Genomic DNA, 12,060 nt, shown 5'->3' with positions numbered 1-12,060 from the left:
TCTGCCGCTCTCCACTAGGGGACACCACCGGCAGAAGCCTTTGAATCCTTACAAGTCATAAATCTATTTAGAAGTAGAATTTCTCTCTGACACCAGATTCAGACACCACAGTGCTTGGAAATCACACAGCTCTTTCTCCTGCTAAGCTGCTTACAGCAGCTGTCTCGTGGTGTGGGTGCCCAGGGGAATTACCTGGATAATCGCTGCATATCCTGACAAAACCCAAACCTGCTCTCCCACCGAGTTCATTCTGCAGGAAGAGGGGAAGCCCAGCTATGCACAGCTCTCATTTCAAAAGGAAGCAGCTGTGTGCCCACAGTCCAAGGGCACCCTGGGGAGCCAGGGCTGTTGGTGCTGTCCTGGCATGGCAGGGTCGGTGAGCACGTCGGGCTGTCCATCTGTCTGTCTGTGTGTCTGCAGCACTGCCAGGGCAAGGGCTGAGCTGTGCCACAGCTGGGGGCACAGCCAGAGCTGGGCTGGGATCAGCTGCAGGGTCCCGAGGCTGCTCCTCTCCCCATCCCCTGGCAGCCCTGGGGCTGTCAGGGCAGCCTCTGCCTTTCTCTCCCCTGGCTCTTGGCCACGTGGAGATTTTCTTGCACAGTGCACTGGTTCACACCAAAAAGCCTTCTTTTCTATCAGGGAGGGGGCAGTTCCTAGCCAAAGTTTTAAAAAACAAAATAACCACCCACATGCCACCTTAACTGTGCTTTCATCCTTACATGTTTTGTTCTCTGGGAAAGTAATTGATACTCTTATTTGTTCCAATGAGCAGTTAAAACTTTAAGGTTCATTTTAGCTAAACGTATGATGTATGTCTATGCAAATAGTGGATTCATATTTTAATCCATCCATTAATTTTTCAACTCAGGATACTCCTGCAGTAGCCAGTTCCAGAGCTACAGTGATGTCACATGAAGGGAAGTAATTAATCAAATGTAAAGTTGAATTATAACTGTTTAAAAACAATTTAAAGTTCAAAATCCAAACATTAGGAAGGGTATTGAATTACAAAACATAAAAATAAGTTTTAAAACATTATTTTTTTTAAAGTAAAAACCAAATAAATTTAAACTAAGAATTTTTACCGGCTAAAAGTAGAGACCCTTGGAACTTTGTATATTGCCCCTGAAAATCTAGTAATTTTGCAAATACAGAAAGTAACATAGGGAATTCTGTATTTGTGCTTCCTTTGTTGCAAATGTTAAGTACAGAACCTCAATCAGAGCATGAACTCCAGAAAGGATAAAGCAGATAGAATTGTTGGAAAAAATGAGATGTAAGTAACCCTCCTGAAAATGAATTCACTTCTTTAAAGCCTGTAACAGTGAGAATTAGAGAATTTTAATGTCTAGGTGATCACCACTGAGTGCCAGTGATGCCCAGTGCCACTCAAACCCAACTTGAAGAAGGTTCAAAGCCTGGACTATCAGCACTGTCCTGCAAGCACCAGTTTATCTGCAGATGGTCCAAGCTGCTGCTGGAGTAGAAAAATCCTCTTCTGTATCAGCTGCAGCAGCAGAGTTGATAGTGCCAGCACAGAGGCAGTGGGCAGCACAGCAGGAGCTCTGTGGACAGCATTTCCCACCCCAACAGCCTTTTCCTGTCACTGCCTGGAAGAAGTCAACAGGTCAGGTGTGTGTCATGTGCTGCAGGTTGGGCAAGGCAGCTTTATCTCATCAATAATTCCTTTGCCCAGAGTTTCTGTAATCTGTGGATTAACCTTTTACCCAAGATGAACATATAAATAGGAACCTGTTAGTAGGGGTCACTCACAGAATATTTTTCAACTTGTTTGCTGGAAATGGTATTATAAGGCAAGTTGAGTTCACAGATAAGCTCTGCAGTGTTCTTATTCCAAGATTATTGGGAGGTTAATTTCTGTGCCCAGTGGGTGTACTTGAGAACTGCTGCAGGATGTAATTAAATGCTGTCAGCTTCCAGTGTTGTACTAATTGTGGCTTTTTGCTGTCAGATCAGGCTTCTACGCCAGTTTAGAGCTAATACATCATATCAGACTGAGTATAATGGATATTTATACATTCCAGGGTATGCAAAGTTCCTCCACTACAAGACAAGAGAAACGTTTTAGTGTTGTTAAAGCCCAGGCACTGATTTCTCAGTGAGGGGAGCTGCCTGCCAGGCACATTTCTGCCAATAGCAGAGGCCAGTTTAGAAATCATAATAAAGTAATGATTAGTATGGTTTCTAAAGAAAAGTTTTTTGTTTCTTTTAGTCTGATGGTATAAATATACATATATTTTCTTTGAAGTATTTTTAGGTTCAACAGTGATTTGATACCATCACTTCTGACCTGAGAACACATCATCCAGAGGCCTTCATGGTCTGTTCTGATGTTGCAGCACCTCACAAACCCACCCTGTTCCTGTGCCCCACAGTCCTTTGTGGCTGTCCTGGAGATGGGCTCATGGTCTGAGAGGTTGGTCACAAGAGAGCACCCAAGGCAATCCGGGGAAAGCTCTGTTCAGGGTTTAAGTGCTCCTGACTTTAAACAGCCACTGCTCCCTCTCCATGTGTCCTCTCCCACATAATTTTAGTATCTTCACTTTGGCTGGGTTGCTCTGGCTTGCACAGTCTGGGTTCAGAGAAATAAACTGCTTTCTAGTGGCTGCCAGCTCTCAGCAGTGACCTGTCAGATTCAGTGTTCAGAGAGACCTGACTTGCCTGCTTACTGGGCAATTCATTGTCCAATAAATTTTGAGAGAGGACAGGACAAGATTATGTAATTTTGCTTTCTATTTACCTGTTTGGGAACTTTTATTTTTGTGATTAATCAGAAAAAGTCAAATTAGCCTCAGCTAATGGAACCATCTGTGGAGATCCAGGAGCTCTCTTATTATTGTTCCTCTTATTAAAGCTCTGTTGTTGCTTTCCTCCTCTAATTGATGCACTTACTAGAGGCTCTGTTATTTATAAATAGACCAGACATTTATTTTTAATAAGCACAAGTGCTGCAATGCTCGGTGCTGTCTCTCAGGGTATCCATGAGAGTAATTCTTACTTTCCCAAGCAGTGTTGTGTGTTTTCTGTAATGCTGCTTGGCATGGCTGAAAGCAGATGAAAAGAGAGCATGGAATTCCCTGGTTTACCTTTACCTGTCTTTCCTTTATGGCTTTCACAATTAGGATTGTGAGGGTCCTGTCCTCATCAACAGAAGTACAGCAGGGTGCCTCTCTGGGACTTCACTGCCAAACTGAAAAGCCACAGCAGAACTTGGAAGGAGATTGTGTAAATAAGGCTCATCCTGTTCAATTAGATCATTCAGTGAGTCAGTAAAGAGTCCTATTGAATTTGGTTTGACCTGACAATGTAGGCAGATGTTAGCTAGCAGAAAAATGAGTTAAGTATATGATGGCATAGACAGAAATTAGGTTTATGTGCACAGGATGCTTAGTGTTTTCAGGAGAGGCTTAAGAATCATTTTTTCAGTATTGGTATTGTCCCTAGGCCTGAACAAATTTTGGGTTGCTTGTCAATGGTAGACTTTCAGAGAGGATAGTCCAAAATGCCTCTTCTTCTTTTATTTTTGGTACAGTTAAAAAGTAAGGTACGCCTCATTTTTTATATTGCATTTGGATGCTGTATCAAGTGCTTGCTTTTTCATCCTTTTGGTTCTTAGATATTTCTCTTGCTGTGTGCTAAATGCAGGCTGTGAAGTTGCAGCTGGCACAGCTGGGCTGTGGAGGTGACAAACCAGTGTCACCCAGCCAGAGGCGCCTCTGCTTGGCTGTGAGGTGCAGGGATCCTCTCTCCTGCCTGAGGACACACAGACACAGCAGCTGCCTTCCCCAAAGGCCCCAGAATCACCTTTCAGGCTCAGAATGTGCACCTGGCTGAGCAGGACAAGCTGGGATGGGATGTTTGTCAAGACCTTTAACCCATAAGCAGTGCAGGAGGAAGGAATGGATACAAATACAAGAGATACTCATTGATGGGAATGATGCCTCCCTACAATTCAAACAACACTCAGCCAGTTCTGGCTCATGTTTTACTCATAAACTAGTTGTTCATTGATATTCAGTGGTTGAAATTGTATTGTAAGTGAATTAATTTATGTTTGAAAACCCATTTGAGGTTTACACCTGGAGTGGGGGATTATTTTAACACTAATTTCACTACAGAGAAGTGTTGCAGGGAGCAAAATTGCTTATTTTAATAGAGAAGACTCCTTTGGTGTACTCTCCAGGGATTTGCACTGTAGAAAGTCAGGAGACCTACTCAAAGAGTGTAGGTTTTCTACAGTCAGAAATGTAGAAAGTCCGTGGGTGTGTATGTGCATGTAGATATACTTGTGAATTTATTTAAAGGTAGAGTAAAGGTGGGAAAAAAAGGAGAAGCCAGCACAATATTCAGTTGTCTGGTTTGTTTTTCTAAGCAAGCTTTGAACTGCATTTCTTAGCCCCTGGCATTTTAGATTGAATCTTCAAACACTAGATAAAAGGAAAGAAAAAATTCTTAAGATGGATTTTACTATATTTTACTAATTAGTTATTATTTCTTCCATGAGTTTAAAATAGAGTTGCACAAGTGTGTTCTTTCAGAAATAGAAGTCAGCATGTTTCAAAGTATTTGCTTCCATTCAGAAATAATTTCTTCTGAAATACTTTAGTTCCTGAAGTCAGTTCAGAGGGACTCTCCAGATCAGCTTCTGATTTGGACATTCTGCAGGACCAGCAGAAAACCTTCTTTGGGTTAATGAAGGAAAAGTAATTTTTCTAAATTTCCTTTTTAGTCTTCATGAAAATATTTATTTTGGAGGTTTGCCTTTGAGGGAGGGTCTGCACCAGAGTATTTCAGTTAGTTCAAAATATTTCAGATAGTAAAAATGGGCTAAAGTCACATAGAGCAGAGATAGCAAAGCTGGCATTAAATCATTTCAGCTGTTGAAGCTCAGCATTATTTCTGATTCTGCTCTACTTATTAACTAATAATAATACTTTAACAGGAGAAATGTATGGAAGGGAGTACTTTGGTCCAGGACATTGGATTTCACCCAATAACTCTTGCACCAAATTAATAAATTATGATTTAACTGGGATCATATTTTTCTAGAAGATAATCAGGTTTGATTTAAAAACTTTAAATGATTGAGAGTCGACTATATATGCTAAGTATATTATGCTCATCATTAATTACTCCTGGCATTAAAAACCCCCATTTTATTCTCACCTGAATTCATTCAGTTTCAGCTTCCAAATATTGGTTGTTCCTGTGTATTATCAGATATCTTCCCATTCAGGTCCTTCCACAATGCTATCCCAGCATTTTTTTTACTTTTCCCAGCATAAACCAAGTGGCACTTGTATTGTGCTTCTGGTGACACAGATTTCCTTTGCAGACAGATTTCCTGACCTGTGCTGCTCTACAAGTGCTGTGGTTTGCCAGTGCCCTGTGCAGGGCAGGCTTTGCTCTCCCTTCTCTCCTGGAATATTGAACACACAACCCAAGAGCTGTTGCAAAGCCGTGCTGGCTTTATTTCCCTCTGTGTTCCTTGGTGTTACCCAGTGCCTTGTATAAATGGAGCAGCATTTTCCCCCAGTTTGGTTTCATTTCTGAAGCACACAGTTCACATGGTGTGACTGCTTTAATGAGTGCAACAAAAGCCAGCCAAGTACCAGCACAGGCCAGTTGGCCTTTTCTTGTGTTCCTTTGTTGGATAGGATGGGGCATATGTGTAAATCACTCTTTTTGAGCTGTGTGTATTTTTCTGTACCAAATGTCAGATAATGAGATGAAAACTTTATATTGAACTTCCTATTTAGTCTGCTCATTTTCGAATTTGCCAAACATACTTGTGTCCTCGGGTAAGTGGTGCTTCCGAGGGTGCCCCAGATGCCAAACCCTGATAAAATCTAGCCTATCTTGTTAATGAACACACAAACAGTTGTTCCCCATCTGCTGCCTCTGTCTGAAAGGTTAGGAAGCCCTTCCTTCTTGATCACAAAGGACATAATTATTGTCTGTAGAGGAGTCAAGTACAAAGACAGTCCATCCAGTCTGACCGCTACTACACTGCAGGCCACCAAAGATTAACAGCTGCTTCTCCTTTGATTAGGTTAGGTAATAACAGTTACTTTAGTTAATAATTGGATGGATTCCCAGGCCATGTAATTCAGGTTTAGGCTGTCATTTTTTGCTGGCATGTAGCTGAGCTGTATTATTGGAACAGAGCCTGTAATCCTATTAGTCAGTTGTCACTCAAGCCATAGGAGAGAAGGCAAATTCAGATCCATTAAGGTGTTGTAACAGGTAGGTAAATAAGTCAGCCATGCTTGCCCACTGTGCAGGGAGCTGTCTTGATTGTTTGTCCTTTTTTTAAGGATTAATTTTACATTTTTAAGTATGTTTAATTCATAATTAATCCACAAAATGTTTACGTGGTTTGTCTAATTTATCACGGTTTCTGTTTACTGTGCCACATGCATTAGTGTACACACACTTCCCACTAAGTTACTTGATTCATGCAGTGTTCTGCCTAAATTAGTGGCTGTGGGCTTCAAATGACAAGTTTATAATGGCCCAGAGATTAAATACATGCTTCCTGTCACATCAGCTGGGTTGGCTTTCCTCCTGTGCAAACATGACCACTGCAGTTCCCAACGATGGACTTGGGAGGGTTAAGGAAAACAGGCTCTTTTCATGGCTTGGGTTTGAGTGCTGTGTCTGCTGCTCTCAGGAGCTGCATCTCTGTTTTTATTTTCCTAATGTTTAAGACACATCTAGGTAGCCTCCCCAAGGTTTGTGTGCCTCCTCATCTCTGTTAAAAAATGCAGAGATGAGAGTAATAATCATTTTTGCCTACTTGTTCATTTGTCTCTGCTCTCCTGTGTCACCAGGTAACTTCAGAGCACAGAAATCCTATTGTGTTTAAAAATCAAATTGCTTATAAATGTTATTTGAATAGTTGTGTATTTCTGAAAATACATGTAGCAAATCAAATTTTTACACACTTTAAAAACAATTTATAAAAACATGTTTGTATATTTTCTCTTGTTCAAGGAACATGAATCACACAGTATCAATTGCAGAGTAACCCTCCAATCTAAATGTGCAGCTACTCAAAGAACAGTGAAATTATGAAACAGGTTTCATAAACAGGAGAGCTAAATCATTTGGGAGGCCAAGTTAGAAGTTTGAAGGCTCCTTTCCAGCAGCAAAGCCATGCAATGTTGGTTTATGCTCTTTTCAAATAGGGATTTAAAATTTAATCCCTGTAGGATCTATCAGTTTTCATACTCAAATGATTCTAAATCTCCTCAGCAGTTTTACAGACCTCTGTGAGCACAGGTAACAAATACAGCACTCATGGATCTAACCCAGCTTTGCTGCTGGTTGTATCTTCCTTTTACTGAAACTTCTCCCTCTCTTCCATGCACATCATTAGGAATTTATTTCCATTCATAAGCATCAAAATGCTAATGAATTTTTATGAGTAATCTAGAAAGAGGAGGGATAGGACATGTAGCTAAATCATATAAAATCAGAAGAAATTACAGACTCCCTTCTGCTTGGTAGAAAACTGTAGTAGTAACAGATGTTTTTAAAAGGCAAATTAGTATTTTGACAAACAGATTTTTATTTTAGTAAAGTATTAGGCAAAAGTGAACCAGGCACTCTGAAAAAAGTCTGTCTATAAAACAAGTGATGCTCCAGGTTGAAATGGAAGGAGAACACATAGGAAATGAAACAGCTTCAAAAGATTTATATATTTTTAGAATAGAGATGTGAAAACCTCCCCTCAGAATAGGGAGACGTTGTTGCTTCTTTCAGAGTGGCTCTAGTGACTGATCTGGGATAGGGGCAAGTTCCTTTCTGGACACTTCATTACTGGGTACTTTTGGAGAAAAGAAGAGTTCTGGGAAAAAAAATCACAGGTAAGAAAAGTTCACATGAAAAAATAGAAGAAGTTTAGCATTAAAGAGAACATGGAGTTGAGAAACAAGCCAAGTAGGAAAAGGAAGCAGGGTACGAGCTCAAGAATGGAGCAGTTGCTGAGGGGACAAACAAAATGAATGCAATAAATTGGATATAACTCAGAGTAATGGGATGAAACAGAGAAAGGGCATATTTGGTCTGAATGACAGGAAAGACTTCTTGCCTCAAGAGCTAATAGGTTGTGGCATAATATCCCATGAGAAATAGGGAAAGTGAGAAGTGGCAAGTGCCGGGCACATGTGGAGCTGGAGGAGCAGTGACAGATAAATGAGCAGTGTCAGAGCCCTGGCTGCTGTGCTGCACAGCCCCCTCTGAGCTCCCTGAGAGCTCTGCTCTGCCCTGCCGGGCTCTGCCATCCCAGGGAAAGGCACTGTGCACACAGCAGCATCCCTGACACCCGCGGGTGGCGGCTGAAGGAGCAGGGAGGGTTAGAAAGCCCTGGGCTGTGTCTGGGCTGTGAGCCCTGGGGGAGCAGGGCAGGAGGAGCTCTGGGAGCTGTGGCTGTGAGCCAAGGTGCTCACATGAAGTCAATAAGGATGATTTATGGCAGGACTGGTCCTTTGCTGTTTGGGTCTTTTCTTTATGGCTCTACCAGGAGTTGGTGGAAAGTGTTATTGGGAGCCAAGGGAGCTTAAGGAGGCAGGGGCTTGGGATTTTTTTAGATGGGAGGAAAAGGAAACAGAGGAAGAATATATAAGTGAAACTCAAAAATAGCTCTGCAGTTAAGCCACACTTATTGGGCTCACTGGGCTAAAATTAACTGCTAGAAGTTATACTTATCAGCTAGCCAGTAGGAAATCACTGGTTGATTTTCTTAAATGCTTGGTGAGTTGGCACACAGATTTCCACTCATTGGAGGCCAGGTATTCCTTGGAAAATAAATCTTTTGGTTGTTTAAAAATCTAAGCGCAGTTCATATTAATTGTGGAAAAATGCTTCCCTTTTGAATATCTGCCTTCTGTGAATAGCTTTTCTGTAGCTTGTAAATTAAATACAATGTAGCTGTTTGCTTGACAGAAATTTAATGGAGAGAAAGTTACATGATTTAAATAAAAGGTAAGATATGTACTTGTGTGCGGTATCTAATCTCACAGGGGAAAATGTTGCCCATCTAAATCATATTACAGCTGCTTAATTATTTTTGTAGTTGTTCAAATAAATATTTTATTGTCAGAGTTATTAGGGTTTTTTAACAGACGGTTATGCAGTCTTTTACAGAAGAATACATTCTTTATAGACTAGTAATAATCATGTTCATAGAGGATTTCCCATTTTTTCTCTATATGTGAAGTGCTTGCAACACTGGGGGAAAAAAAAATTCTTTCTTATTAACTAGTAGATCATCATCTGACAAAATCAGAATGATCAAATACAAACTGCCAAAAAACTACAAAATTAGCAGCTTAGAAGTAGTGAATAATATTTTACTTGCTTTATTGTAAACAGAGGACACTAAACCAATTTTGTAAGTTCTAAAATACTGGATCTGCTGCAGCAAAACCCCAGTCATTTGCAAACTGTGACAATAATGATAGGATGGGAATTAAGTGTAAAATTCTGGTATGTGCAAGTTCCAAGTGGATACCTCAGAAAAGGGGTCTGCCTAAGCTGCTTTGTGCATATTCATAAACCAAGACTGGAGGTTGTCTTCTGTTGGAAAAGTTAGTAAAAAGGAGGAATTACCCATCTGGAGATTGTCTGTATTTTTAAAATCATACAAAGCAGCATAGCTCCAAAGGTAATAGCAACAGATAAAGGTGAACTTTAATAAAGTCCCTCTAATTCAATGTCCTTACAGAAAATATGGTATTCAAGTGCAATACCTGTGTAGTGCTGGGTATCTATATGTGATAATTGAGAACATAACACCTGAGAGTTTCAATTCCTGCTCCAGAAAGTCTCTTTCTTGTACGTGGGCAGTGAAATGCTCTTTTCAAAGGTGTCCAATATGATAAATGAATGTATTAAGGACTTTCTACTTTGACAGAATCCACCAGTGTCAGATGTACCCTTTATGTAAACATTTCTTTAATTTCTGTTGGTTCTCTTCTGTGTTTGTGTTTCTCCAGAACACAGCAGATAAAATTGCATTCCGGGCTGCAGGAGGACTGACTGCTCTGGAAAATGTTCTTCAGATGGTGACTTCTCCCACCAACCTGAATGCAGCTGCCAGGGTTCCCTTTAAGTGAGTTTGATGGGTCTTTCACCTGCACTTAGAGTCACTGGAATATTCATTTCATATCTGCTGCTTCACTGCTTCTTCTTCTCCTAATCCTGGGTGGGACTTTAGAGCAGAAAACTGTGCTGTTCTCTGTGCCATGGAAGGGGAAAGCCATTTCCACTCAGCCTCTGCTTCCCTTACTTGGTGGTTTTAGTTTGAGCTGTGATATATTTGAGCAGCAGCTAATTGTGTAAAAAGAGAAAAGACAAAACTGTGTTTTAACAGAGGAGGAGATCCATATCTTTTGAAGTTAGTCTGCAGAGATCTCTAGTGGGAAGCAGGGGACTTTTTTTAAGGGTTGTAATTCACAGGAATCTGTCTGCTTTCAAAATTAAATAGTTGCAAGATACTGCTAGCTGAAAGGGCGCCTACAAACAGGTAAATCAAAATTCTTGTGGATTAGAGAAATTCCTCTTTACAGAACAGAAGAATGGAAGGCTTTAAATGCCTAATCCCTAAAAAAGAAGGTGGTGACTATACAGAATTCCTGCAAAGCCTGGTACCTCAAAAGCATGCTCTTTTCCCTAATCTCTAACTGTAGCTTTTATACAGTGAAGAGCTCATAGGTGGTTTCAGAGCACAGCTGGGCATGGTCTTAGTGCAGACCCAGGATATCCTGGTGTGTACCATTGTCATAGTTTGTTTGTAGATATTTTGTAATATTGGTGTAATTGTAATTTAGGCACTGCTGTAATGTAGTGTGAGAGTTTGGATGAAAACTGGCCGATAATGCATTATGGGACAGACATAAGTGTCAAGTGCTAGGAAAGACCACTAAGGAAAAAACATTTTTAGATATCTTGACTTTGCAGTCATGCCAAATGCACTTGTTGCAGGTCCAGCCAGCTCCTCTGGTGTGCAATGCTGAGCTGGGCCCATGGGGAGCAGCTCACAGGCAGCCCTGGGGCTTCTTCATCTGCAGAGTCTCTAATTTTGAGTGATCTCATCAATGTGGGGTAAACTTCATTAGGGATAGGATTGCACTGTATGCCCACATAAAGCCTAGTTTAAATTGAGCTTTAAATTCTTAGAATGTGCACAACTCACACAACTTTGATTTTTGTTCTTTCCTTTTAAGAATAGTCTTGTTTTGGTAACCTTTGTTGAGAAGGTTTGAGAACATTGTGTTTACATTACTGAAAACATTGTTTGAGATTTGTGAGGCATTTTGAGGATGTACTTGTGTGCTGATACATAAAGCCCCCTGTCAGCCACGTTTGTGTAACAGAAATCACATCCCAACAGTCGATCAGAGGTTCTCCTTTCTCTGACAGTCACTGTCTATCTCACAGCCCTTTCACACCAGTGATCACTCAGATTCCTGAGCCTGTTCATGACTGAATTATAAAAAGAGTTTTTGCATCTTTGAAAAATTCTCTAAACATTGTTTTATTAAGACAGATTTTCCACTAGCTGTATTTCTGAAGGAAGTATGGGGGCAGAAAAGAGATTCATATAAACTGTTCTGACAGCATTGTGTGTTAAAAACATCTTCTGAAGAGCTTTGCTCCACTCCTGAAATACAGCATTTCATTCAACTTCGCAGCAAATTGCAGTTTCCAGTTTGTAGGCACCTGAAAGTATGGAAGTTGGGAAGTTATCCATCAGCTTGCACATCATTTGACACAGGATCCCTCTCTCTAAAGCAAACTGCTCTTGCAGGCTTGGCCTGTGAGAGTCTGGCTTAGGGAGTCTGGAGTCAGCTGGAAATGGCCCAGGGATCTTGGTCTTGCTGCATGGGATGCAGAGGCTCCTCTCTTGGTATTTCTGTGGCCTTTTGGGTGGGGAAGAATGTTCTGTGCAATCTGCACCTCAACTGTTGAAAGCAAACAATAGTTCCAGAGGGTGAGACTTGCTATGAGCAGTTTGAACCAGGCACAAACCAT

The 12,060-nt window shown here is 40.9% G+C and overlaps 1 protein-coding gene across 2 annotated transcripts in view; it reads left to right on the top strand.

Moving 5' to 3' along the window:
* SCAPER (S-phase cyclin A associated protein in the ER) overlaps positions 1-12,060 on the top strand; it is a 135,777-nt gene that overhangs the window by 74,806 nt on the left and 48,911 nt on the right. For both annotated transcript variants that reach the window (XM_074549526.1, XM_074549525.1), the window contains exon 24: positions 10,023-10,138. In XM_074549526.1, the coding sequence (XP_074405627.1) occupies positions 10,023-10,138 (116 nt within the window). The remainder of the gene's footprint in view (positions 1-10,022; positions 10,139-12,060) is intronic.

Source organism: Zonotrichia albicollis, chromosome 11 (assembly GCF_047830755.1).
Source record: "Zonotrichia albicollis isolate bZonAlb1 chromosome 11, bZonAlb1.hap1, whole genome shotgun sequence".
NCBI lineage: Eukaryota > Metazoa > Chordata > Aves > Passeriformes > Passerellidae > Zonotrichia > Zonotrichia albicollis.
This window is presented reverse-complemented; position numbering and strand designations above follow the sequence as displayed.